The sequence below is a fragment of the Symphalangus syndactylus genome, chromosome 12 (assembly GCF_028878055.3).
Source record: "Symphalangus syndactylus isolate Jambi chromosome 12, NHGRI_mSymSyn1-v2.1_pri, whole genome shotgun sequence".
In the NCBI taxonomy this organism is placed as follows: domain Eukaryota; kingdom Metazoa; phylum Chordata; class Mammalia; order Primates; family Hylobatidae; genus Symphalangus; species Symphalangus syndactylus.
The window spans coordinates 82,649,251-82,674,338 of record NC_072441.2 but is presented as its reverse complement, the minus strand read 5'-3'; the positions used below and the strand labels follow the sequence as shown (position 1 = coordinate 82,674,338).

Genomic DNA, 25,088 nt, shown 5'->3' with positions numbered 1-25,088 from the left:
GATCCCACACTCAGGGAAGCAGTTAACCCCTACTTCCACACCCACACCCTTTTTTTGGGAATCTGATATACCTTCTCTAGAAATTTTCCTGAAATTATTTCTAGTTATCTCCTCAGTAAGAAAAATCATTTTTCTTTTTCTTTTTTTTTTTTTTTTTTGAGATGGAGTTTCACTCTTGTCACCCACGCTGGAGTGCAGTGGCTTGATGTCGGCTCACTGCAACCTCTGCCTACCAGGTTCAAGCAATTCTCCTGCCCCAGCCTGGGATTACAGGCACCCGCCACCATGCCCAGCTAATTTTTGTGTATTTAGTTTTTTATTTTGTTTCACCACGTTGGCCAGGCTGGTCTCGAACTCCTGACCTCAGGTTATCTGCCTGTCTCAGCCTCCCAAAGTGCTGGGATTACAGGTGTGAGCCAACGAGCCCATCCTCTTTTTTTTTTTTTTCTTGCTTAAGAAAGAAAAATCATTTTCTACTTGTGGCTGACCCTTACTTATGAAATCAGGTTTTAGATGTAGAATAAAAAATTAAGGAATAAGGAGAAGATAGAGGACCAAGATAATTTCAGAAGTGTTGGATGGTTCTAGAAACTGAAATAGGCTTGACAAAACCAAGACAAAGAATTAACATAAATAAAGGTTTTATTGGTCAGTTTGGGTGAGTGACAAACTGACATGCCCCCAGTTCACTATTCCACATATCCAAGCCCCTGAGGTGGCAAGAGGAGAAGCTAAGCTTATTAATGGTGGGCAATGGGTGAGAGGTGGAAAGGACTTGAAGGCCTCTGAGGGTTAACAAGGCTACCGGGACCGGAACCAACGTCCTAGGAATAAGTCCAGGATGGAGAAGGCATCATCCAGGGCTGGAGGTCTTGGTGATTCTGGATCTAAGGAAGAAAGTCATACACATAAATAGGCTAAATGAAAGAGACTAGGCAGAAGCAAAGGACAAGGGTAGAAGAGTAAGATTTCCCTTCCCCAAGGAATCTTGAGATGAACCCGTTTGTCTTTTAACTTACCACCCCTAGGACTGCTATCTGCTTCGTGTCGGGTTACTGTAGTCTCTGTCCGGCCCTCACTGTCCACCACAGTCCGGCGCTCCTCCACTATCTACAAAGAGAAGTTCCCACCATATTCCTAACGTCACTAAACGTTATGCTCAGCAGTTTCTTTACACAGATCCCTGTTTCAGGGCATTCGTTCCCTGGCCATAATTTCCTTTACCTCTTTCTTTCAACTCACCCCATCTGGTTTAGTGATCGTGGTCACAGAGATGCTCTTGAAATAAGATTTGGGCTGGGGCTGTAGAACCGGGCCAAGACCCTCCTGGGAAACCTGGGAATCAAGATCTGGAAGAGCAGAGAGATGAAGAAGCAGGAGAGAAAGAGTCCAAAGGAAAAAAGGAAACAAGTGTACAGGAAGAAACTTCAGGGAGGGAGAACAGACAGAACTTCAGAAGAGTAACAAAAGGCTGGTAAACTTCCCCTTCCTCCAGACTTACCATTGTCCTCTCTGGTTCTAGGATGGGGGTCCATAGGCCATACATCATCAAACTGCAGAAGAAACCATAGTAAGTGAAAAGACACCTTCCAATCTGAAACTTGAAAGGTCATAGACCTCCAACTACTCCCCAGCTCCAAAACCCCCTTCCTCAGGAGAGATAATTCCATTCAGAATAGCTTTATTTACACACTCCTTCCTAGCTGTTTTATGTATCCTTCTACCAGAAAGACTTCCTGAACTGATATATTCCTATCCTCTGTGCACAATCCTGCCTTATCCAAGAATTATCTAGACCAGTGGTGTTTTTTTTTTTTTTTTTTTTTAAAGAAACAGAACACCCATCTCCCCCCAAAGAAAATCCCACAAGCTTAATATAGAAAACAGAAAACACTAAATGGAGGGCTTAGGATTCCAACCCAAGGCTATCAGATTCAAACAAGAATTGCCATCTTTGGCCAGGCATGATGGCTCACACTTGTAATTCCAGCACTTTGGGAGGCCAAGGTGGCTGGATCACCTGAGGAGCTCGAAAGCAGCCTGGCCAACATGGTGAAACGCCGTCTCTACTAAAAACACAAAAATTAGCTGGGCGTTTGGCAGGTGACTGTAATCCCAGCTACTCAGGAGGCTGAGGCAGGAGAATCACTTGAACCTGGGAATTGGAGGGTGCAGTGAGCTGAGATTGTGCCACTGAACTACAGCCTGGGCAACAGAGCAAGGCTGGGTCTCAAACAATTTTTGAGATGGAGTCTCCACCTCCTGGGTTCAACCAATTCTCCTGCCTGCCTCAGCCTCCTGAGTAGCTGGGATTACAGGCACCCGCCACCATGCCTGGCTAATTTTTTGTATTTTTAGTAGAGACCGGGTTTCACCATGTTGACCAGGCTGGTCTCGAACTCCTGATCTCAGGTGATCTGCCCACCTCGGCCTCCCAAAGTGCTGGGATTACAGGCGTGAGCCACCGCGCCCGGCCAGTCTTTGCACTTTATTAGTGGTCTCTCGCAAGATCTCACTTCAGGACCAGATGGGATACTCACCCTATGAAATGGTCTCTGGGAGCCCCAGTCTGGTGCTGGTTTGGGGGATTCACTTCTTGCATCACTCTCCAAGACCCCCCCAAAGATCCTGGGCTGGTGACTATCTGGATACTTAAGCATCGAGTCCCGAAGTGTCTGTCCCTCCCGTAGTCTCTCACCAGGTGTCTCTGACTCAGGACCTGGAAGTTCTGCAGAAAGGTGGCAGGTGTTTGCTGGGATGGGAAAGGACTTGGACTCTGTTAATCTCCCTGAAATCATCAGTCTTCTCACACTTCCCATCCCCCAGCTACTCCCTGCAGGCTCTTTATTTCACCCACCAACCCACTAGAAACCACAGGTTGCCCCTCAGGGAAAGCCACACACCAGGAGGATGGGAAGGCAAGGTCCAGGCCCCCATATCGCTGAAGATGCTATTGAAATCTCGTACTAGGTCATCAAAGCCGAAGTTATCGTGGAAACGTATCCCTCCTCCTGGGCTGAAGCTGAAGCCGAAGCCAAATTCCTCAGGGGGGTGCTGAGGACTATGGAACCTTGGGTTCCCACGGCCCCATGAGCCCCCTTCTTCCTCTTCTTCCTCATCATCATCTTCATCTCGAGTCATCCCTCCAAAAAAGGGATCTCTGTGGCTGAGAGTGGAGGCAGATTGGCCACCAATATTTCAGCACGATTTAAGCCATAAAATCAACTCATGGCTGGCAAAGTGGGACAAGAGCAAGGGGTCTGGGAAGCTGGGGAGACTGGCTGCCACATCAAAACATTAATACGATGGCTGACAGTTCGGTTTTCTTGTTTTTGTTTTTATCAAAGTCAGACCTCAGCTCGCAGCTCCCTTCATACACCTTGCCCCAGTTTTTCTTCAGTGTGCCCTAGTCCCTCCCCTCTCTCCCAAGGTCCTGCTCACTTGCTCACTATCCTATTCCCCAGACCCCCACTGTCTTCCCCGCCCGGGTCCCTGTTGCATCACCCCAGGTTGGAGAAAGCCTTAGTTTGCTGTTTCTCCTCTTAATGACCGCCTTGGTTACTGTGGCGGGGTGAGTGTTCAATGTGGCGACTTCTGTCCTCTCTGCAGGAGTTGAAGGAGTGGGACAGAGGATGTTTTTCCAAAAATAAGACGTAGGGGTCAAGCTCCCCTCAGACGACCCCCACCCTTGTCCGAGCCGGACCTACTCTCACCTCCGAGGTCCAGGAAAGCCGAAAAAGCCCCGGAAGAGATCAAAGAGGCTCATTCCCGTACTGGGACGCGAACCTTTGAACCCCTCCAGTGGTCCATTCGCAGAAGGGGGAAACCTGCGCAGCCCTGTGGGAAATTGAGCGAGGCTTCAGCCCACGCTACCGGAAAGCAAGCCCGCGATCCTGACACTGTCGTAAACGACGGTAAGCTGGACGTGAAATGGAGGCGGGACCGAAGGTCTTCCTCAAATTTGAAAGACTTTATCTTTACCCCCTTTCAGAAACCAGTTTCCGTGACGGGAGTGGGCGTGACGCAGTTTGTTTCCTAGACCGCCTTCCGCCTAAATCTATTCTATCTGCAGACCAACTCAGTCCGAAAAGCGATTTCGAGGGTTTGACTCTGGATGGCACCCGGATAAAGCCGCCAGAGGGCAGCCCACCCGCACAAATGCACCGGCTTGAGGGCGTCTCTCAACCTCCCCACCCGCGGGGCTGGCCAGCCTCACAGCAGAAGCCACCTCGTCTCTTACTCGGGCGTTCTTTTTGACTGACCCTGGGCGATGTCTGCTGTTAGAGGGATGAACAAAATGCTTTTCCAAGCTCCCTCTAGTATTGAATTCCCCAGAGAAGAGATCAAGACATAAGAGACGCATGGACTTAACTTCCTCCACCTCTAGCTACTAGGGAGTTTGTTATAACCATATAGGATTCTTTTTTTTCTAAGCAGGCTCCGCAACCAGCAAGACAAAAGGATTTTTAAGAAAGCAAGGGAAGGGAAGCTAGTTGAGTCCTGAGAAAGAACAAATTGGGGGCTATAAAGAAGTATCCGTTTGGTATTTTTTTTTTTTTTTTTTTTGAGACAAAGTTTTCTCTCATGTTTCCCAGGCTGGAGTGCAGTGGAACCATGTCGGCTCACTGCAACCTTCGCCTCCCAGGTTCTCTCCTGTCTCAGCCTCCTGAGTAGCTGGGATTACAGTCATGCGCCTCCACGCCCGGCTACTTTTGTATTTTTTGTAGAGACGGGGTTTCACCATGTTGACCAGGCTGGTCTCGAACTCCTGACCTCAGGTGATCCGCCCACCTCGGCCTCCCAAAGCGCCTGTCCTCGTTCCTTAAGTGTTTTGTTCAAAACCTCTCCAAGACCTGTCTCTCCCTGTACCCCATCCCCAAGCCAGACCTTGCTCTAGATTCTTTTTCAAAGAATTGGGTATAGCTATGTCACAGAAAAGCATCCAAGAAGCAACTACTACAGTAGTCCATTCCTAGGGGGAATGGGCCCCAAGGTTTTGTTTTTTTATTTCGTTTTAGGGGTACAGGTGGTGTTTGGTTACATGGATGAGTTCTTTAGTGATTTCTGCGACTTTAGTGCACCCATCACCCAAGCAGTGTACACTGTACCCAATATGTAGTCTTTCATCCCTCACCCCACTCCAAGATTTAGTTCTGCCAGACGATACATGTTGCCTTCACTTCTTTTTAGTTTATTTGCCTGGACCCATCTAAGTCATACTTAAAACTCTATAAAGCCATTTTTTTTTTCTTTGAAATGGTCTCAGCTCCTTCTTGATCCTCTCCATTTTCCACCCAATCTCCTCTATCCCTCTCCCTTTACTGCCTGAAATCGGCTGTAGATGTAGCAGTTTCTGGAGGAAATGAAGATTTGTGGTGGTTCTTTCCAGTCACCAGGTTGATCAGGGGTGAGGGGAAGGAAATCCCCTCAAGGACAAGATACTACTACCACATTAAGGTCAGGAGTTCTTAAAGGGCGAAGATTTCATTTTATTCCACTGCCTTCAGGGGCCTGCTAGAGGAGGCCCAGTTGGTACAGTAATACTTATTCACCAAGCTGGTCATCGACGAAATTGAGGATGTCCTAGACGGAGCAAGAATAGGCAGAGGCTGAAGGTAGAGGTTTTCTTTTTATATATACAAGACACATTAATCCATTAAATTTGAGGACACAGTACAAAAAAAAAAAAAAAAAACCACTTCAACTAATTCATCTGACAATGCTGTTCATATTCATGACGCCATTTTTTTGTTTGTTGCTGTTGTTTTCCTAATAATAAAGAAGGAGACTTAGGGCTGTTGGGCTGATATATATTTGGGGGTCCCACCTCCCCACCTCATCCGTACACCACCAGGGTGAACAGGAAGAAGCAAAGGAAGTGCAGGGCCCATAGCAAAGTTTCATAATCTTGAATGCAAGAGGGGAGAAGGAATGGAAGGGGGAAAAAAAAGGAGAAAATACAAATCCTATAATACATACAACAGGGTGGGGATGGTATAGGAATGGGACAGACATGAAGCTGAGGCATGGGGTGGGCCGCTGGGGGTGGGGGGCAGCGGAAACCCCCCACATTCCTTTCTCTTTGATGCTGTTTCCATAGTTTCCAGGCTGAGAAGCCCTCTCAGAAGATGGGACCGGGAGAAGAGGGTCAGGGCCTCAGTTGGCCCCCCAGCTGTAGCTGTTGTAGGCAGACTTGTTGGTCTGGGGCTTCTGCGGGATGGAGCTGGTCTGGCTACGTTGCCCGCTGCCCGTCTGCAGGGGAATGGGAGGATCATGAGGAGGAAAAAGGTGTCTAGTTAGTGGTACAAATTTGTAACATCTTCAGGTGGAGATGTGCAAACTGTCTTGCTCTCCCATTCCCCTCACTACTATTAGAACCATAGAAAATTTGGTCTGCATAGCTGCTAAAGCCCCTTTCTTACAAGCAGGAAGGCATTTTTGACTTTTAAATAGGGAAAAGATGAAGAGGGCAAGATACCTTTAGAGATAAGGTAGTGAGTTAGTTCTACTCATTTTCAATTCTACATTCTTGTACTACCCCCTCTCTCCCCTGCTCTTGGAGATGGGTGATCACATGGCCATTTCATTTCCATTGATCCCCATTAATGCCTCAGTTTGGAAAGCTGTCTTTGAGGAAGAAAGCCCTTATTCTAGCTCCAGCCACCTATAATGGAGCTCTCAAGAGGCCACTTGCATTGCCCCACAGATCCCCACCCCTACCACATATCACATGTGTGAGCCCATTTCAGGCAGGTACGAGAGGCAGTCTCAGGCCTCAGGCTCCAGATGCTGCCCCAAGAATCTTTTCCATTCTGGTAACCGAATGTTTTCCACAGTTGGGGAAGGGTACAAAGATAAAGAGGGTGTTGGGGAGGGGAGGAGGAGAGAGGAAAGGGAGGCCAGAGAGCTCAGCAAGGTGTTTGTGTTTGTGTATCCCGATTTGTGACCGCGCAGTCTTTTCAAGTTCCCTGAGGCTGTGAAGGTGAAATGGGGACTGAAAAGGAGTGGGTTCAAGCATATGATCATTCAATTTCATTACCTGCTCCTCCTGCTGGCGCTGGCAACAGAGAATCATCTGCAAATATGGTAGCTGAGGCAGAACCAGGATATATGGAAAATAAAGGGACAAACTTTGACAATAGAACTCCACCATTAGAAGGGAAAGCTAAAATGTCAGGGAAGAGGGAAGGCTGGGAGAGGAAAGAGGGAAGGTGTGACCCAGGTCTGATGGGATGAGGACAACTGTGGCACAGGAGGAGAAGGGTACCAAAGGAATTGGGCAAAAAAGGTTTCAATCTGGCCCCTTCTCTGAGATTTCCTTTGCCGGCCGCTTGTGTTATGTGCGCTTGTGTCTGTATGTGCTGTGTGCCCATGACTGGCGCTGGGGAGGGATTGGGTGAAGGTGGTGGTGAGGAAGGGTAAGAAAAGGAAAGGGAAGGCAGTTTTAAGGGATAGGAAGGAAGAGGAAGGGAAAGGAGAGAAGGGGAAGGGCTATTACCTGGCCATCCTGCTGCAGGTGATGGTGAAGGATCTGAGAATGCGGCTGCTGATGGGGGGTCAGAATGTGCATAAAGGGGGCAGGTGGGTAGGCAGCAGCTGTGGCCGGATTGATGGGGCCCCCACTTCCTAGGGCTGAAGGCAAGTTGAAGGAAGCAGCAGGAGTACCGGAATGAAAACCTTGTTTCTCAAAGGACTGCTATCCAGGAGGCCAGGAGGAGACAGAGTAAAAGGGATCAGCAAACTAATCTTGGGATTTTTCCTGAGCTCAAGCTCCCCGACCCTCAGAAAGCAGCATGGTGTCACAGAAGGCACAGTACACTTGAAGTCACATATTCAGGTCTCAGTCTCAGCTCTGCTCTTATTTAATAACTGTGTGAACCTGGGCAAACTACTCAATCTCTTAGCCTCAGTTTCCTCAGATATAAAACAAGTATGCTACAAACCTGTTGTAAAGACCAAATAGGCTGGGCATGGTGGCTCACACCTGTAATCCCAGCACTTTGGGAGGCCAAGATGGGCAGATCACACAAGGTCAGGAGTTCAAGACCAGCCTGGCCAATATGGTGAAACCCTGTCTCTACTAAAAATACAAAAATTAGCCGGGCGTGGTGGCGGGCACCTGTAATCCCAGCTACTTGGGAGTCTAAGGCAGGAGAATCACTTGAACCTGGGAGGTGGAGGTTGCAGTGAATCAAGACTGTGCCACTGCACTCCAGCCTGTGAGACAGAGGGAGACTCCATCTCAAGAAAAAAAAAAAAAAAAAAAAAAAAAGGCTGGGCGCAGTAGCCCACGCCTGTAATCCCAGCATTTTGGGAGGCCAAGGCAGGGATCACCTGAGGTCAGGAGTTTGAGACCAGCCTGACCAACATGGAGAAACCCCGTTTCTACTAAAAACACAAAATTACCCGGGCATGGTGGCACATGCCTGTAATCCCAGCTACTCAGGAGGCTGAGGCAGGAGAATCGCTTGAACCCTAGAGGCAGAGGTTATGGTGAGCCCAGATCGCACCATTGCACTCCAGCCTGGGCAACAAGAACGAAACTCTGTCTCAAAACAAAAACAAAAACAAAAAAGACCAAATAAGAGGATGAAATGTGGAAGCACTTTGTAAAACTGAATGTCATATTTGAACATCATGAAATTTGAACTTAGAACTCCAGGCTGGGCATGGTGGCTCACATCTGTAATCCCAGCACTTTTGGGAGGCTAAGGCGGGTGGATTGCTTGAGCCCAGGAGTTCGAGACGAGCCTGGGCAACATGGCAAAACCCTGTATCTACCAAAAAACAAAGATACAAAATACAAAACAAACAAAAAACAAAAATACAAAAATTAGCCAGGCCTGGTGGTGCACACCTATAGTCCCATAGTCCCAGCTACTCAGAAGGCTGAGATTCCACCACTGCACTCCAGCCTGGGTGACTTCTTGAGACTGTATCAAAAAAAAAAGCAAAACCAAGTGTCCCCACCCCTTCCAATATTCCTTACAAAAATAATAATAACTCCGCCGGGTGCAGTGGCTCACGCCTGTAATCCGAGCACTTTGGGAGGCCGAGGTGGGTGGATCATGATGTCAGGAGTTCGAGACCAGCCTAGCCAAGATGGCGAAACCCCGTCTCTACTAAAAAATACAAAAATTAGCAGGCGCGGTGACAGGCACCGTAATCCCAGCTACTCGGGAGGCTGAGGCAGGAGAATCGCTTGAACCCAGGAGGCAGAGTTTGCAGTGAGCCGAGATCGCACCACTGCACTCTAGCCTGGGCGACAAGGCAAGACTCCATCTCAAAAAAAAAAAAAAAAAAAAAAACTCATTGGATATTTCAAAAGAAATAAACACATACTGAGATATTTGAAGTGTTGAAGGTCTTGTGCATGAAGTGCCCCCCCAGACCCCCAGTGCTTTATAGCAAACTTTAAGTATTTATGGTGATGGGGGATAAAAGCAACATAACAAACCTATGGATCACTCAAATGCTTCATTAGTTACTAGGTCGTCTCCTCTCCCACTCCCACTGTTGTAGATTTACTCAAAGAATGGAATGAACTAGTTTCCTGTGACTCTTATACTTATTCTCTTGAAAAGTTATGAAAAAGATTGGGAGTAGGTAGGAAAAGGGGCCAGGAGAGTTGCACAGTAAATCACATGACACATTAAACAATTTGTCACGCTTTACCTTCCTATTACATTTCTCTTGTTTTTTTTCTCAGAGGGCTAAATTTTAACTTCTTAGAGGAAGTGAAGTCTAGAGAAGACCTTTCATTTAGAAAAAGTAGGATGGGTTTCCTGCCACCTCTCCTAGGGTTCTTCTTGTCCACTGTATTTCTACCATTGCAACTCCACCTCCTCTATGTCTATCTCTTTTCCACTTCTGTCCAGAGCCAGGCACCTACCTGGGTTTTGGAGTACACAGAACCCGAGATATCTGGCACGCCCGTGTTACTGGAGGTGACTGAAACACCTGGGGGAGGAGGAAACAGACAGGAGGATTAGCTCAGCTAGCTACCTGGCCCTTATTCCTGAGACGAGGTGGTATCTGTAGCCTTTCTAGCTATACCAATGCAAGGGAATTTTGGTCGGTTTTCCAGCTTCAAGTTAGTCCTGAGAGGTAAGAGTTCATGAAACAAAAGCTCCCTAAGGGTTATTTGGCCCTTCCCAGGTGTGTGTTGAGTATACGTGAGAGAGAGTGAGGTAAGTTGTTTTTTGGTCAGCAAGGGAATATGACCAAACCTCACTAGCATATACTGTTTTCAAAACACTTCTGTGCCAAAGTCTAGCAGGAATATAATAAACTTTTAATTTTAATGTCCATTTCAAATCAATCCACCCAAACGCCACTCAGTTTTATTCCTGGAGACTGGGGCAGTCTGGCCCTCTCTCTTCCTGAAGTAACATTTCTGGGCTCAAAATCCATGCCTCCACTGCATAACTACTAAAGGAGCAGTCCACTTTAATCCCCAAGGGCACTCTCATTCTCAGAGCCTCAGCTCAATTAGTCCAGCTTCTTTAGTCTTGGAGCATCTAGGCTAAATCTTTAAACTTAAGATGTAAAGGCCTGGCATCAAGATCAATTTCCATGTACACAATTTAAGCCTAAGTGTAGTGGGGTGGGGAGGGATAGGTAGACAGGAGTAGGCCATCTCCTATAGCCTAGGTGGAACACAAAAACCACATGTCATTTTCAGTATGCAACTTCAGCTTCTCCGTAAGATAAGAGCTCTCATACCCCAACTCTCACATTTCCTGTTGAAAAAAACTCCCCACTAACCACTATAACTTTAAAGAAACCAGAGTAGTAAAACATGTCATTTTAATTTATACTCCTCAAACAAATAAATACTCATACTATATTTCATCACCTGGGGTATAAGGCATTGGGTCAAGAAGATAGGAAAAGCCATGAAATAAATAACCTAACATCTTTTATGCTTTCCATTTTTAAACAAAGACTTGAAGTAAGTAATTTAACTAGGAATATAAAGCATGATTTTAAAAAGATATATTAGTTTTTATAAAAATAAAATGAAGCTTCAGAAAAACTTTGCCTTTCTGTCTATGCCCTTGGATTGGATCCTTCCCATCAGAGGTACACATTTCCTTCTCCTCTGCTGTCAGAACACGGATGGAAAAGTGTTTTAGAAGCACTGTACTAGAGTGGCCAAATCACAAATAAGGAATCCTCCATTCACCCACAATTCAAACTCTAGAACCCAAATCCTCCCAATGCCTCAGACAAAGGCAGCCTTCCAAAGTTAAGCCCACCTTGAACAGTCACTTTTGAAGTGGTATCTTAATCTGGAAAACCTTCCCAACATCCTAAGTCCAGATAGTTCCTGGGAGGGGCAAACACTAACTAGGAAAAATAACGGAACTACAGAAAACCAAGCAAGAGAAAATACTTCCTCATCTCCAAAGCATCAACTGTCCAAAGACACTGAAGTAAAAGAAGGGAACAATACAGGAGTATCTTAAGGGGCTAATGGGGTATTTTTTCCGTTCCCTTTTCAAACCCGAGGTGCCCATCTGGCAAATCACTGGGTAACAGGCATAACTTTTAAGAACAGGAAGTTCAGTTATGGAAAAGGCTTAATAAGCTAGTGAGTTCGTGTGGAAGGGTTGAGAGTAAAGGTGGAATAAACAGGATATAAGTAGAACATTTTTAAGTCAAACCAAAAGAGACAAATTATCTTTACTGCAAAGGCAAAAAAAAAAAAAAAAAATAGCATACTTGGTCACCTTCTGCAGTGAGGCTAGGCTGCCTATATTGGATGGAGGAAATGACTAACTGGATTCTCAAGCTGGGTGGTAGGGAGGAATTCAGCTCCAGTGTGCCCCTACCTGATCTCATTCTTTCCAGAGTTTAGGCTAAAAACAGCTTCTAGTCCAGAGGCCTTATCTTAGATATGAGGTTGAAGGGACTGGGAATGCAGGAACCATAATACTCTGTAGTAGCCATAATAATCTCAATTACAGTATTAGAGACCTAGAAAATAATGGGTACTGATTTCACTACTCCTCACCAGTTATTAGAAAGATCTTCAGACTAGAGTTCTCTTGCTTTCCTTCCAACATCAACACCCCCTACTTATCCCCAAACAGTGTCAATACCAGTATCACGTGGGCAGCAGGGCAGAGACACATGAACATCTCTCCCACCATGGCAGCCCCTGGGAAAGGTGGTCACACTCCACAGAGCAAAATTACTCCAAAGGGCTGGGAACAAATACAAGGAAAGCTGAATACTTTGGTTTCTAATTAACCCAGGGTGGTGATCTCACTGTCCAAGTTAACTTTATAAACAAAGGGCTAATATTGTATGCTAGTTGGACTGGGAGGGAATTAGAATTTCCATAGTCAAGGAGATGTCTGACCAAACCGCTCCCACACATCCTTAGCTTATACCCACAAATCCAAAACTGATAATCCACGATCTCTGAAAAGCCATCAAGGGACTAAGAACAATGTTCCAGGATAGCACAGTCTCCACAGAGCCTGAGTCATCAACTAGCTTATCACTAATGACTTTATCAGATCTTAGCCACTTGGCCTTTAGGAACCAGATAGATGTGGGAATTAAGCCTTGAAAGATACTTCCCTAACAGCTCTGAACACTATCTCTTTTGCCTTTCACCATGACATGACACTCCAAACTTTTTTGTCCTTTCCCCCACTGCTTATGTAAGAGGCAAAGGAAAGATCTAAATGGAAAAATGAAGCAACATAAGCATGGAGAATCATGTATTTCTACAAATAGTTTCCTTTACCAACTAATCAACAGGCAGGAAACTGAGGCTGTTTCCCCTCCCCCCACCTTCATAAAACCACCATACTGAAAAATTAATAGTTCTTTGGCTATGCTGGGGTTTGATTAAAAAGGCCACCCTCCACCCTTCATCCACAGCACAGCATTGGTTCCTAGTGTCCAGAAAGACATGCACGGAAAGAACGCCAGAGTTAGCTAAAGAAATACCACAGTTTATTGAAGACTACAAATATTTTTGTTACAAGTTGAAACTACATGCCTTCCAGAAATCAAAAGCAACAGCAGGTGTGTGCATTGATGCTTCGAAGGTGCTGCACCGCTTGAACTTGAAATGGGTAAGACAGGGTCAGACACATGGGGGAGAGGGAAATGGGGGAGGGGCAAGTTCAAAAGCCCAGAAGGTATCCACCAACTCATTTCCCCAAGCCACGCAGGCCATGGCCTCAGCTCAGCAGGCTCTCCTCAGTGGTCTGGTTTCTGAAACAAGACTTCAGTGCAAATTTATACACACACACAAAACATAGCCCCCAGCCTTGGGCCAAATTAGCTCTCAGCCGTCCAGAAATGCTTGTAAGGGGGTGGATATTTTCTTCCTAAAAGGAATCAAATACATAAAAATAAATGAATGGAATGACAAAAGCCCTTTGTGGGGTTGGGAACTGGGGGTTCTCAAGGGCTGATATAACACCTTTCTGAATTCTGAAGGGAAGCAAGAAGCTGGGATTTCTAGAATCAGGTATGCCAATTCTCTTATATTATCCATCACCTACCTCTTAAAATTCGTGAACCTGGTCCAACTAAGACTTCAACCTAATGTCCTGAGAATGGGGCCACCACTCCAAGTCAAGAAGCTTATAATCCTCCCCACCAAGATTTAGGGTGAACCTTGCTCGATGACAGGGGTAGTCACAAGGAGTCTATGTACTAAATCTCAATGGGGCTTCACAGGATTTGTTTAATTTAACTCATGATCCACTCTAACTCATACAGCACAGTTCAAAGTTCCACCTGGCTATCAGTTCCTAGCCCTTACTGCCTTCTGTGCTCTACCCAATTATTGAAAACTGTGGGCAACTGACCCACCCAGAGCCCACATAAGGGTGAAGAACACATGCTGCTCTATCCAAATCACCATGAAACTGTAACTGAGCTGACAGCTTTGAAGGACAACCCCCATCTCCAACCCTAAGCAATCACAGAAACCTGCTCCTCCCCTATTCATCTACAAGTCGCTGAAAAAGTACAATTATATTATTCAAAGATTCCTTCTCGCTCCCTGTCCTCCAAAAGTAGAGCACAGATGTCAGGTATGGGAGAGGCTGAGTATCTTTTAGGTAAGTACCCATCCAGAGGATTCCTATAATTCCCTCCCTGCCATCACATATGCAAACAGACTTGCAAAGAGACCAGCCATACAAATGAAGGAACCTAAAGGCCCAACTCTCCCAGTCCAATTCCCACTCTATTGAGTATGGTCACGCCTACTCCTTTTTCTCCACAGTTTAGGTCTTCTAGCTAGGGAATAAAAAAGGACACATAAGAAAAGTAGTGCTACAAAGTGATTTAAGCCAAACCTATCGTAGTCTGCTAGCTATGAACCCACTTAATCCTTCTACTCAGTGAATACACCCCCCTTTTGTACTATCAGTGCCATACATACTATTAACACTTGCCTCCACTGACATTTCAGCAAAATCTTGGGGCTCCTTGCCCTACTTCCACCCACACTTTTGGCCAACCAACATATTCTAAAAGCCAACACATACTCTTGGGCATTCCCGTCACAAATAGTGGACACACATCCTAGTATCAAGCTCCTCTGTTAGTGCTGCTCCCACAGATACCCAAGTCAGCCAAGCATTAACAATCATACCTGGGGCAGCGGCACACCCTCACCAATCCCATTTTCTCAAGCACCAAGTCTTCCTCCCTGAAATTTATCCAATAACACCCCACAGATACCACCGAGCCATGGACAAGGTCAGCTTACCAGTGTTGTATCCATGAGACCCATATCCACTCGGCTGTTGGAAAGGGGTGGCCGATGCATTCACACTGACATTCACACCATGCTGCTTGGAAGAGGTAGGAGCCACCTAAAGAGCAAAAAGGCCAGATTTGCAGTGACTTGGCAGCAGAATACCATCTGTCCCACTTGTCCTGCTCCAGGTACTGGCCATTCAAATGGCTACCTATCCTGATGCAAGTTGACTACAGTTTCCTTAGTGAAATTAGCTCCTTACTAACTGTTCTCGAATCTACTAATGAAGTCAAGAAATGGTAGTTTGGAGGAAGAAAAAGGGACAATGGCAGCAGGGAATGAATGAATCTGAGTGAAGCAAAGCTGTATGGTATCATATTCTCCCTTTGGTAAATTCTAAGACTAGGCAATCCCTATCCTAATTCCACCAAGTCCAGCCCCATTCCCCCACCACCCTGCACCAGGCCAAAAACAGGCCAGAGGTGGAAACTGTTCCTCCTCATCCATTATTAAAGTCATTGACCCTTAAAAGCAGCTAGGATAGTGTCCAGGGCTAGGATCCTTCACCACAAAGAGCGACCAAAGCCAGGTACTCACAGGGAACACAGCAGGCCCGTACTGGAAGGTGCTGGGGAGGCCCGGGACCCCTGTATAGTATGGCAGGCTGGTGTAACTGTAGCCAGGAGGCAGCGCCGGGTTCAGGAATGTCTGCTGCGTGGTATGGTGAGTCTGCGTCTGGTTCTGTTGGGGCTGGGCCAAGGTTGTGGCCGGGGCTGGGGAGGAGGCATCCCCACGGCCGAACTTTGTGAGGTCACCTGTGACAGGAGAAGCTAAATGTACCTGCCTCTTTCACCCCAATATAAATACAGAATTACCTCTTCTGGTTTCACATGATTCCAGGAGATCCTGTTCAAAGACTATTAAAGTTCAATTCCTTGAATTACATTTCTTAGTGGCTCCAATTATTGTTGCTCAGCATACACTTAGCACAGTTGCTGCAAGTCAAGGACTAATGTTGAATAACTGTGCAACGCTATGGCAGGGACAGGCTCTTGGAATAAGGCACCTGCACAATTTCTCTGCCCACTTGTGTTCTCTTTCATCTTCCCCCTTCTTCCCTCCCCTCTTCTCCTCCATGGGGAATACCCCATGCTGGACTTGAAGGACAATGGTGGATCAGGAAAAATGGTAAGTCAATGAGGACAATGATAGGTCAGGTAAAAGAAGGAGGCCCCAGGCCTAGCAAGGCAGTGAGATTGCCATTGTGAGTAGTAGCATAAAGGGGCAGAGATGAGCAGCGAATACCATATCAACTACTGTATTTCCTGGAAAAAGCTAGCAAATGGCTTGAAACTAAGTCAAGATATCACTTTTTTGGAGATGGGGTCTTGCTATGTTGCCCAGGCTGGTCTTGAACTCCTGGGCTCAAGCAATTCTCCCACCTTGGCCTCCCAAGTAGCTGAGACTACAGGTGTGTGCTACCATGCCTGGCTAAGATACCATCTAGAAATCACAGGGAGACAACAGAAAGTGGGATGAATAGGAAAAGCCATGACATGCCCAACTTTAGCAGGATTTTGAATCTACCAATCCTGATTTATCACATCCCTTCTTGCTACCAATCAGGTTTCTGCCATCAATCCCAACACTATCTCCCTTTTTATTTATTTAGTCCCATCCCAGTCCTACCAGAATAAGGGTTGCTGGCCAAGCTACCATCCCTCCCAGTCAGCGGAGTAGTGGGTGTGGGAAATGGGATGCTGTAGTAATCCTAGAAAAGAGGAAAAAAAAGAGCAGAGATTCAATGTCACTCATTCCCCAGCATGAGTATTATTTCCACGGAGGAAAAAACAGAAGAATGTAAGAGTTGTGCAATTTATCCAGTCACTAATTAAGCTGGCTAGTTAGCACAAACTCCACATTACTCTTGCATACACTGTCCCCCCTGCCTGGCCATGAGCACAGTCAGGCAAGGTCTACGGGTATGCCCACTTGAGAATATACCAAAGTCTATGAGGACCAATATTTTCAACCCTCTAGGTGTCATCCCTATCAGTTTATACCAAGCTTATTCTACTGAGAAAACAGATCATTCGATAATTTAAAGTGTCTGGGACAAACAAAAGCACCCTGAGTGCTCCAGAGTACTTTACTGAGCTATAGATTAGGTTAAAATGTATTTACTAAGAAGCCACAACTCTTATTTAATAAAAGAAAAAAAAAAGGCTGGGTGCGGCGGCTCACACCTGTAAGCTCAGCACTTAGGGAGGCAGAGGCGGGTGGATGAGGTCAGGAGTTCAAGACCAGCCTGGACAAGATGGTGAAACCCCGTATCTACTAAAAATACAAAAAAAAAAAAAAAAAAAAAAAAAAAAAATTAGCCGGGGGTGGTGGTGGGCACCTTTAATCCCAGCTACTCGGAAGGCTGAGGCAGACAATTGCTTTAACCCAGGTGGCAGAGGTTGCAATGAGCCAAGATCACGCCACTGCACTCCAGCTTGAGAGACAGAGTGAGACTCTGTTTCAAAAAAAAAAGTTATCCTCTGTTGGAAACCCTCTCCCAAATCCCTATATTCTAATATGCCTTAAATCAGTGTATGGAGGGCTGGGATGGGAAAGAGCTATGTCTGTGACTGAGATAATTGTCCCAACACTAATTTTAAGACTACTTTCTTTTCCAAAGCTCTATCCCACATACTTACCAATGGAAATCTTGTCTGAAGCATCTGCAAGTCATCATAACCATATACTTGTGGCTGAAAGATACAGACATATAGCAATAACAGGAACTAGTCATGATGTTAGCAAAACAAGGAGCCAAGAGACAAGCTAATTCAACAGAACATTCACCCTCATTCTGGGTTAGAACGGGACACGGATTATTTCCTTCAATTTTATTTAAGGAAAAAGCAGTAAAGTACAAAGAGATTAAATGATTCATGAAAGGTCTTGAAGCTTTCCTTGAGCTAAATACTACTGATTCTAGTAGGCTGGCTTCTTGATACCAATAGAGTAGACACAAAATATACACGAACAACCAATTTTACTCTCTATTCTACAAGTCTCTGTCTCTTATACTCTTCAAAATCTGGCTTAAAAATAATCTCCTCCGGAAAGAATATTTTACTTTTCTCCGATTTCAGGGTTTTAAGGTAGTGACTACAAATTAAAAATGTGTAACTGTGTTATTTGGATGTGTCATCGGTATGAAATTTATCTAGACTTTGTCTATGAGGGCAGGAACAGGTATCTTCTAAAACGTTTTCATATACCCTTCATCTTAATAGGTACCAAATACTTGAAGGTCACAGAAGATACACTAGGGCAAAAAGCTACTACTAATGTCAGCCACTTATTCTCAAAGTCCCAGATTGAGTCAGGAAACTTTCCTCTAACCAGGCCAGACCAGCAAACACACTCAGAGTTGGGGATTTAATCAAATCAGAGAAAATAATTCTTGGGTCCAGGAGTAGTGGCTCAGGCCTATATATAACCCCAGTTATTTGAGAGGCTGAGGCAGGAGGACTGTCTGAGCCTGGGATTTTGAGACCAGCCTAGGCAACATAGGAAGACCCTGTCTCTAAAAAAATTTTTTAAACTTAGCCAGGCATGGGGATGCACACCTGTAGTCCTAGCTACTTGGGGAGTCTGAGGTGAAAGGATTGCTTGAGCCCAGGAGTTCAAGGCTGCAGTGAGCTAGCTATGATCGTTCCACTGTACTCCAGCCTGGGTAAAAGAGCAAGATCTGTCTCAAAAAATAAAATAATAGTCATAATTATCTAAGAAACTAAAAAGGATTCCAGATGAACATTCTGGCCTTTGGATTCTGAGGCCCAGAAGTTGTGTTTCAAACAGGGCAGATATTCTCATCACACATATACATACACATTGTACACACACACACACACATGCATACATGTGTGCACCATAAACCAAAGCAGATACACAATAAATGGGTTGGCCTCAGTTTAGTATTTTTTCCAAAACTGCAAAGATTAAAAACCAGTTTGATTACATGTGGCAATCCCTCATTTATTTTATATTTTAGTTACAGTTGACCCTTAACACAGGTTTGAACTGCACGCTGTTTATATGTGAATTTTTTCCAACCAGACACACAGATCGAAAATACGGTCACATTTACAGAATGCAAAACATGGATTCCACAGAGCCAACTGCAGGGCTTGAGTATGTGCAAGTTTTGGTATTCACAGGGGTCCATCTGAAGCCAGAGCTATAAAAAGAGTAGCCACAGCATCCTCACCTTTTGAAGAAGATCCTTTAGTCCCACTTACCGGGTAGGCATGTAACAGCCCTGGAGCCATAATATACGGATTAGGCAACAACGGCGGGACCCCAGGAGGGAGGTTGGGAGGAGCTTTTCCTAAAAGAGAAATTACATTTTTATTCCATCACACAATTACTTACCTCCTCCAACCCAGAGGAATGCCATCTGCTTATGTAAGGCTACCTGAAGTCGTAGCAACTGAGCTTCGAGTCGAGGCTGTGACAGTGGAGTTGCTGCCTAGGCTGAGGCCCAGGCTACTGCCACTATTGAGACTGGAGGAGACACTGACCACTGGGGGAGGTGCAGAGACTGTGCTGGATGTGGTGGAAAAAGTGCTGGAGGAAGAATGGAGATTCGCCTCACTCTCCACACTTGTGTGCTTCAAAAGGGGGAGCAGTGGAAGAGAGAAGAAGAAAAGAGATCAGCATCATAGGTCAGGAAAAATAAGACAATCCCTCCTGCTGAATATACTATTATGTCAACTTCCTAATTAAAGAGGCCAAGTAGTCAAGGTACCAAAGTACACTCTGCTAAAGTAGTTAGAAATAATCTCCAGCTACATATTTCTCAAGACTCATCTGGCAAGAATGGTAACAGACTCACTGCACATCATCATCCTGTTCAGAAAGACAGTAAAGCAAATGGAGACAGATTCCCCAGAGACTAACACGGTTGATAATGGAACAGAGAGAGTTGAGATGTAAAAAATATATCACAGCTTTCTCTCCCCAACTTTTCTTTACTAGTTGAGACCAGTTTGTGGACTAGGAAAAAGCAAAAATTCTGATTTTACATTTTTTTTTGAGACAGGTTCCCATCCTGTTGCCCAGGCTGGGGTGCTGTGGTGCAATCTTGGCTCACTGCAACCTTGGCCTCCTGGGCTCAAACAATCCTCCCACTTCAGCCTCCCGAGTAGCTAGGACTCTACGAATGTACCACCATGCTTGGCCAATCTTCAAAAAATTTCTGTGGAGATGAGGTCTCACTATATTGCTCAGGTTGGTCTCAAACTCCCGGGCTCAAGCAATCCTCCTGCCTTGGCCTCCCAAAGTGTTGGGATTACAGAGGTGAGCCACTGCACCTGGCCACAATTTTGACTTTAAACCTGAAACTGTGTATTTGAATAGAGACTCCTAAAGGAGGCTTAGCCCTCATATCTCCCCAGGCTTCTGGCAAATCTGACACTTTTGTCCAAAATGGGTCCTTCCCTTTACAGGCTCAGCTTAATTCTATTAATAGCTGTTACAAATCAAAACAATAAAATTCACTCTTGGACCAAAAGCTCTCACACCTGGCATCTACTTTCACAAAAATGTCCAGCCTTGCACTGATTCTTTTCAGAACTTGGGCATACCCAAGACTAAGGAAAGAGAACAGCTCTACCAGTTGGAAAGGTACGTTCTTCCAGAATTTATTAAAGCATACAAAGCCCAACTATATACTCAGTACGGGAAAAAAGTCAGAAAGTCACTTTCAGGGCTTTTAGGAATGACCCAGAGCTCAATGTTTAGGGATTCTTCTACCTCTCTTGGCTTCTTAACATCCCTTTACTCCTTTTCCTGCAACCTCAAATCAATTATTTTGCCACCTCATGAAGAAATTTTCAATAATTCTCTCTTGAGACAATCTTAGGGTTGGACAGTTCTAAGTGTAAGAAAATCACACATCCCTCTCAGCATCACACTTACCAAAAGGGTGGATGTCGAAGTGCGCCCAGAAGATGTTGATGATGAAAGGGTATTCTGCTGCGTAGATAACGTGCTGTCAGAAAAAAAGAGGCTGCCATCAGCCATAGTGCTATAGTTACGTGACCTGGAGCTTCAGTCAAGAACATAACAAGGAAATAAGACATAATATGGAACACCAAGGAGGTCTGAGATCGTATGTTAAGCACAATGGCCAGCCAGGAGTAGAGAGCAGTTAAAGCAAAAGTGGATGTTGAAAGGGGAAAATTAAAACAAGCCTCCTCTGTCTTCACTTCCCACAGTTCTTAGGTCACCCACTTACCACAAAAGCAGGGCTAATGTGGTCTCTGCCAGGTCAAAGGAGTAAGAAGAACCAGAGAGCTCTGTTATTGCTATTCACCAACCCCAACCTCCATTCTCACCCCAAATCACCTGCTGTGTTGTGTGGTGGTAGTATTTGGAATCTCCTCACTGTGGCTCAAACCACCCAAGGAGGATGAATGCTGATTGGTTGTCGTCAGTAAGGAAGCTGCAGATACCGTTTCATTGAGAGGGGGGATGCTAGAAGTGGAAGGTGAATCAGATTTCACTGCAGAGCCTGTAGCACCTAGAAATTTAGAAGAAAGGAATTCCTATCATCAGAAAAAAGGAAATGTCTATAGAGAGGTGACTACAGTCCAAGGCAGCTCCAAAGACCAAAGGATGAGTTATTTAACAATGGACTATATTAGGTAGAATCTTTTTTCTTTAATGCTGAGAATTACACAGCATAGGTCTCATTTGTCCAGTGAAGGGAACTAATGGATTATCACCATTTTAAGATAGAAAACCAGAAACTTAGGAGGGGAAAAGCCTGAAGAACACTCACCTTCAACAGATTGTGTGGTCTGTAACTGCGTGGCCTGCACAGAACTGAAGCCATTCTGGTAAAAAAAAAAAGAAGAGCAAGAAACAGACAAACTCATGTGAATGAGGCAAGTTAGCACTGATTCAGCTTTATTTTGGTCAACAAATCTTTAGGAGAAACTCTGTAAATTAACCAAAAGGATTAATATTAATACAATGCAGACTATCCAAAAAACCAAAATAGAAACAAAAATTAAACAACAAAACTGAGATATACCAACACTGTGTGACCAAAAGCAAAAGAAGGAAACCCTACAAATTGTTGAAGACACCCCAAACCTAAAAGAGATAGAGGAAAGGCCCAAAGTCCACATCCAGTGATTTCTGGGGAAGGATAAGTACAACAGTTCAGCCACACCACCTATTCTGCTGGCTGCATCTGACAGTCACTCCACATCACCTCTGGCACATGCTGTCTCCCTCACCATGCCAGGACTTAGCAAGGTGAGGTCTACGGACATGCACCCAGAAATCTGGCAATCACATCTTCCCAGAAGACAGGACAGGCACTTGAGACTGATTCTACTAGAGACAATGAATTTTTAGTACAAAGAGAATGGTTTCCTGGTTCATCAGTCTCCGGGTTTGCTGATAACTTTTAATTCACTAGCCACAAATGTGTGCCTTTTTCAAATTCTCAATCACTACTTCCAAAGTTTCTTAGCACCATTTGCTGAAAAGTAAAACACTAATATTTAAGGAATTTTTGCCCACTATTCTCCTAACCAATTCCCAAGGGTTCATGAAGCCACTACCTTTGCCTGAGTCAGGTCCTTTTGGGGTGATGAAGAGATGGAGCTGGGGTACCGCCGAGTCTGTGTGGATCTCTGTTCATAAAGAGGGCCCTGAGCATTATTTTGGGAGGTATAGGTTGTCGACTGAATTGGGCCGCTCTGATAACCAGACTCCTGACTCTGGTTAGATGAAATTGTAGAGGATGATTCACTGTGAGTAATGAAGAGAAAAATCTCAGAGAAACAAAATAGAGCATATCTACTCATACTAAAGAAATTGTGGAGATCTACTAGTGGAATAACTTGATTTGAATCAAGAAGAAATTTTTCAGCAACAAATAGAAGAATCTATCAAAATTTCCTCCTGATAACACTAGGAATCCCTACCTTCTATAGCGTCAGAGATCTGAATTAAGAATTAATCTTAAAAACATCTAGGCCGGGCGCGGTGGCTCACGCCTGTAATCCCAGCACTTTGGAAGGCCGAGGCGGGCAGATCATGAGGTCAGGAGATGGAGACCATCCTGGCTAACATGGTGAAACCCCGTCTCTACTAAAAATACAAAAAAATTAGCCGGGCATGGTGGCGGGCGCCTATAGTCCCAGCTACTTGGGAGTCTGAGGCAGGAGACTGGCATGAACCCGGGAGGCACAGCTTGCAGTGAGCCGAGATCAAGCCACTGCACTCCAGCCTGGGTGACAGAGAGAGACTCCGTCTCAAAAAAAAAAAAAAAAAAATCTTAAAAACATCTTCAAGTCTCAAGGAAGAGAAAAGTCCCTTGGTTCCCCCCTACATTTTGCTGTTATAAGAAAAAGTGGACCTGGAAGCCGTGGCTCATGCCTGTAATCCCAGCACTTTGGGAAGCCAAGGTGGGCGGATCACAAGGTCAGGAGATCGAGACCAGCCTGGCCAACATGGTGAAACCTCGTCTCTACTAAAAATACAAAAAACAGCCAGGCATGGTGGTGGGCGCCTATAATCCCAGATACTAAGGAGGCTGAGGCAGGAGAATCTCTTGAACCTGGGAGGCAGAGGTTGCAGTGAGCTGAGATCGTGCCATTGCACTCCAGCCTGGGTGACAAGAGCAAGACTCTGTCTCAAAAGAAAAAAGAAAAAGTGGCTAAATGTCAGTATACAGGATACATTACTCTTGGCCCCTTCTATACATTATAACATGGACCCTAAGCACAGGAAAAGCCATCTTTTGTTCACACTCATTTTAGAGAATTCTGAATTCTAGGCTCCCTCAAGAACCATATAAGATTTGGGCTGGGCATGGTGGCTCACGCCTGTAATCCCAGCACTTTTGGAGGCCAAGGTGGGCAGATCACCTCCGTTCAGGAGTTCAAGACTGGCCCGAACAACATGGTGAAACTCCATCTCTACTAAAAATACAAAATTAGCTGGGGATGGTGGTGCATGCCTGTAATTCCAGCTACTAGGGAGGCTGAGGCACGAGAATTGCTTAAACCTGGGAGGCAGAGGTTGCAGTGAGCAGAGATTGCGCCATTGCACTTCAGCCTGGGCAACAAGAGCAAAACTCTGAGCCAGGCGTGGTGGCTCATGACTGTAATCCCAGCGATTTGGGAGGCCGAGGCAGGCAGATCACCCACAGTCAGGAGTTTAAGACCAGCCTGGCCAACATGGTGAAACCCTGTCTCTACTAAAAATACAAAAATTAGCTGGACGTGGTGGCACATGCCAGTAATCTCAGCTACTCAGGAAGCTGAGGCAGGAGAATTGCTTGACCCTGGGAGGCAGAGGTTGCAGTGAGCCGAGATCACACCACTGCACCCCAGCCTGGCAACAGAGCGAAACTCCATCTCAATTTAAAAAAAAAAAAAAAAAAAATTGGGCCGGGCACAGTTGCTCACCCCTGTAATCCCAGCACTTTGGGGGGCCGAGGTGGGTGGATCACTTGAGGTCATGAGTTCTAGACCAGCCTGGCCAACATGGTAAAACACCATCTCTACTAAAAAATACAAAAATTTGCTGGTTATGGTGGCGGGCACCTGTAACCCCAGCTACTCGGGAGGCTGAGGCAGGAGAATCGCTTGAACCTGGGTGACAGAGGTTGCAGTAAGCCGAGATCGCACCACTGCATTCCAGCCTAGGCAACAGAGTGAAACTCTGTGTTAAAAAAAATTTTTTTTTGTAGAGACAGGGACTCATTATGTTGCCCAGGCTGGTCTTGAACTCCTGGCCTCAAGCAATCCTCCTGCCTTGGCCACCCAAAGTGCTGGGATTATAAGTGTGAGCCATCACACCCAGCCCCTAAGGGGCATATTTCTACCTGTTTAGTTACAGATAACCCTAATAACAATATTTTAAAGCACTAAAAATGCTATGACTGACGACCTTCCCCCTCAGCCATGCAGAGGGGCTTGGCCTCTCCAGTGTTCTAGAAATTTCCCGCAGATTAAAAAAGTAGTAAAAGGTTAATAAGAGAGGTCTTATGGCTAATGTTTCCTCTACCTGGCCGTGCTGGTATACAGGCTACTCGGAGCCTGGCTTGAAGAGGCGCTCGTGGTGGGGGTGGACTCATAATCAGAAAGGACAGGCTCTGACCCAAACTGCAATGCCCCAAACTGCAGGTTTAGCCCTGAGATATCTGCTGAGCCAGGCATCTCCACAGCCAGAGCAGGAATCTATAAAGTTGAAGGAGAAGAGAAAGTAATGGCTTTAATACAACCTTACTAAAGACTAAAAAAACCCTTCCCTTTAAATTTCC

The 25,088-nt window shown here is 45.4% G+C and overlaps 2 protein-coding genes, 1 long non-coding RNA gene and 1 other non-coding gene across 55 annotated transcripts in view; 1 reads left to right on the top strand and 3 right to left on the bottom strand.

Annotated features, from left to right (window-relative positions):
• Positions 1–624: 624 nt before the first annotated feature.
• Positions 625–4,009, bottom strand: HAX1 (HCLS1 associated protein X-1). 3 transcript variants are annotated; one of them, XM_063626567.1, is made up of 8 exons: positions 3,714–3,838; positions 3,505–3,603; positions 2,904–3,166; positions 2,541–2,728; positions 1,502–1,553; positions 1,243–1,349; positions 1,020–1,110; positions 625–887 (listed from the first exon to the last, which is right to left on the bottom strand). In XM_063626567.1, the coding sequence occupies exons 3-8, from the start codon at positions 3,139–3,141 to the stop codon at positions 802–804; spliced, it is 762 nt and encodes a 253-aa protein (XP_063482637.1). In that variant the 5' UTR covers positions 3,142–3,166; positions 3,505–3,603; positions 3,714–3,838; the 3' UTR covers positions 625–801. The 3 variants fall into 3 exon arrangements, with proteins under 3 accessions (XP_063482637.1, XP_063482638.1, XP_063482636.1); XM_063626568.1 differs by lacking the exon at positions 3,505–3,603 and having other exon boundaries at positions 2,904–3,022; positions 3,714–4,009; XM_063626566.1 differs by lacking the exon at positions 3,505–3,603 and having other exon boundaries at positions 3,714–3,979.
• Positions 3,807–5,226, top strand: LOC134734361 (uncharacterized). Its single transcript, XR_010117578.1, has 2 exons — positions 3,807–3,914; positions 3,992–5,226. It is a non-coding gene; the product is annotated as an uncharacterized lncRNA (long non-coding RNA).
• The window catches only part of UBAP2L (ubiquitin associated protein 2 like), a 51,004-nt gene continuing 30,873 nt past the window's right edge, over positions 4,958–25,088 (bottom strand). For 11 of the 50 annotated variants that reach the window (XM_063626419.1, XM_063626409.1, XM_063626431.1 and 8 more), the window contains exons 14-27: positions 24,833–25,005; positions 22,378–22,567; positions 21,585–21,639; positions 21,149–21,323; positions 20,720–20,792; positions 19,215–19,410; positions 19,039–19,127; positions 17,446–17,499; positions 16,433–16,514; positions 15,341–15,558; positions 14,753–14,858; positions 9,893–9,960; positions 7,499–7,696; positions 5,617–6,252 (exon numbers count right to left, since the gene is read on the bottom strand). In XM_063626419.1, coding sequence (XP_063482489.1) covers positions 6,157–6,252; positions 7,499–7,696; positions 9,893–9,960; positions 14,753–14,858; positions 15,341–15,558; positions 16,433–16,514; positions 17,446–17,499; positions 19,039–19,127; positions 19,215–19,410; positions 20,720–20,792; positions 21,149–21,323; positions 21,585–21,639; positions 22,378–22,567; positions 24,833–25,005 — 1,773 coding nt within the window. In that variant the 3' untranslated portion in view covers positions 5,617–6,156. Of the gene's footprint in view, positions 5,584–5,616; positions 6,253–7,039; positions 7,091–7,498; positions 7,697–9,892; positions 9,961–12,953; positions 13,356–14,752; positions 14,859–15,340; positions 15,559–16,432; positions 16,515–17,445; positions 17,500–19,038; positions 19,128–19,214; positions 19,411–20,719; positions 20,793–21,148; positions 21,324–21,584; positions 21,640–22,377; positions 22,568–24,832; positions 25,006–25,088 lie in introns of those variants that run through there. The other 39 variants (XM_063626425.1, XM_063626407.1, XM_063626413.1 and 36 more) reach the window with 8 other exon arrangements.
• On the bottom strand, positions 16,600–16,733 carry LOC134735020 (small nucleolar RNA SNORA58). The gene has a single exon (XR_010117884.1). It is a non-coding gene; the product is annotated as a small nucleolar RNA SNORA58 (small nucleolar RNA).

What these genes read in the sequence shown, in the direction of transcription:
- HAX1 (XM_063626566.1), bottom strand. Translation starts at nt 3,766, where the DNA reads ATGAGCCTCTTTGATCTCTTCCGGGGCTTTTTCGGCTTTCCTGGACCT. An exon ending in GGCTTTCCTGGACCTCGGAG is followed by an intron (nt 3,167 to 3,713) that starts GTGAGAGTAGGT and finishes CTCCACTCTCAG; the next exon opens with CCACAGAGATCCCTTTTTTG. An exon ending in CGATCACTAAACCAGATGGG is followed by an intron (nt 1,111 to 1,242) that starts GTGAGTTGAAAG and finishes TTCTCTTTGTAG; the next exon opens with ATAGTGGAGGAGCGCCGGAC.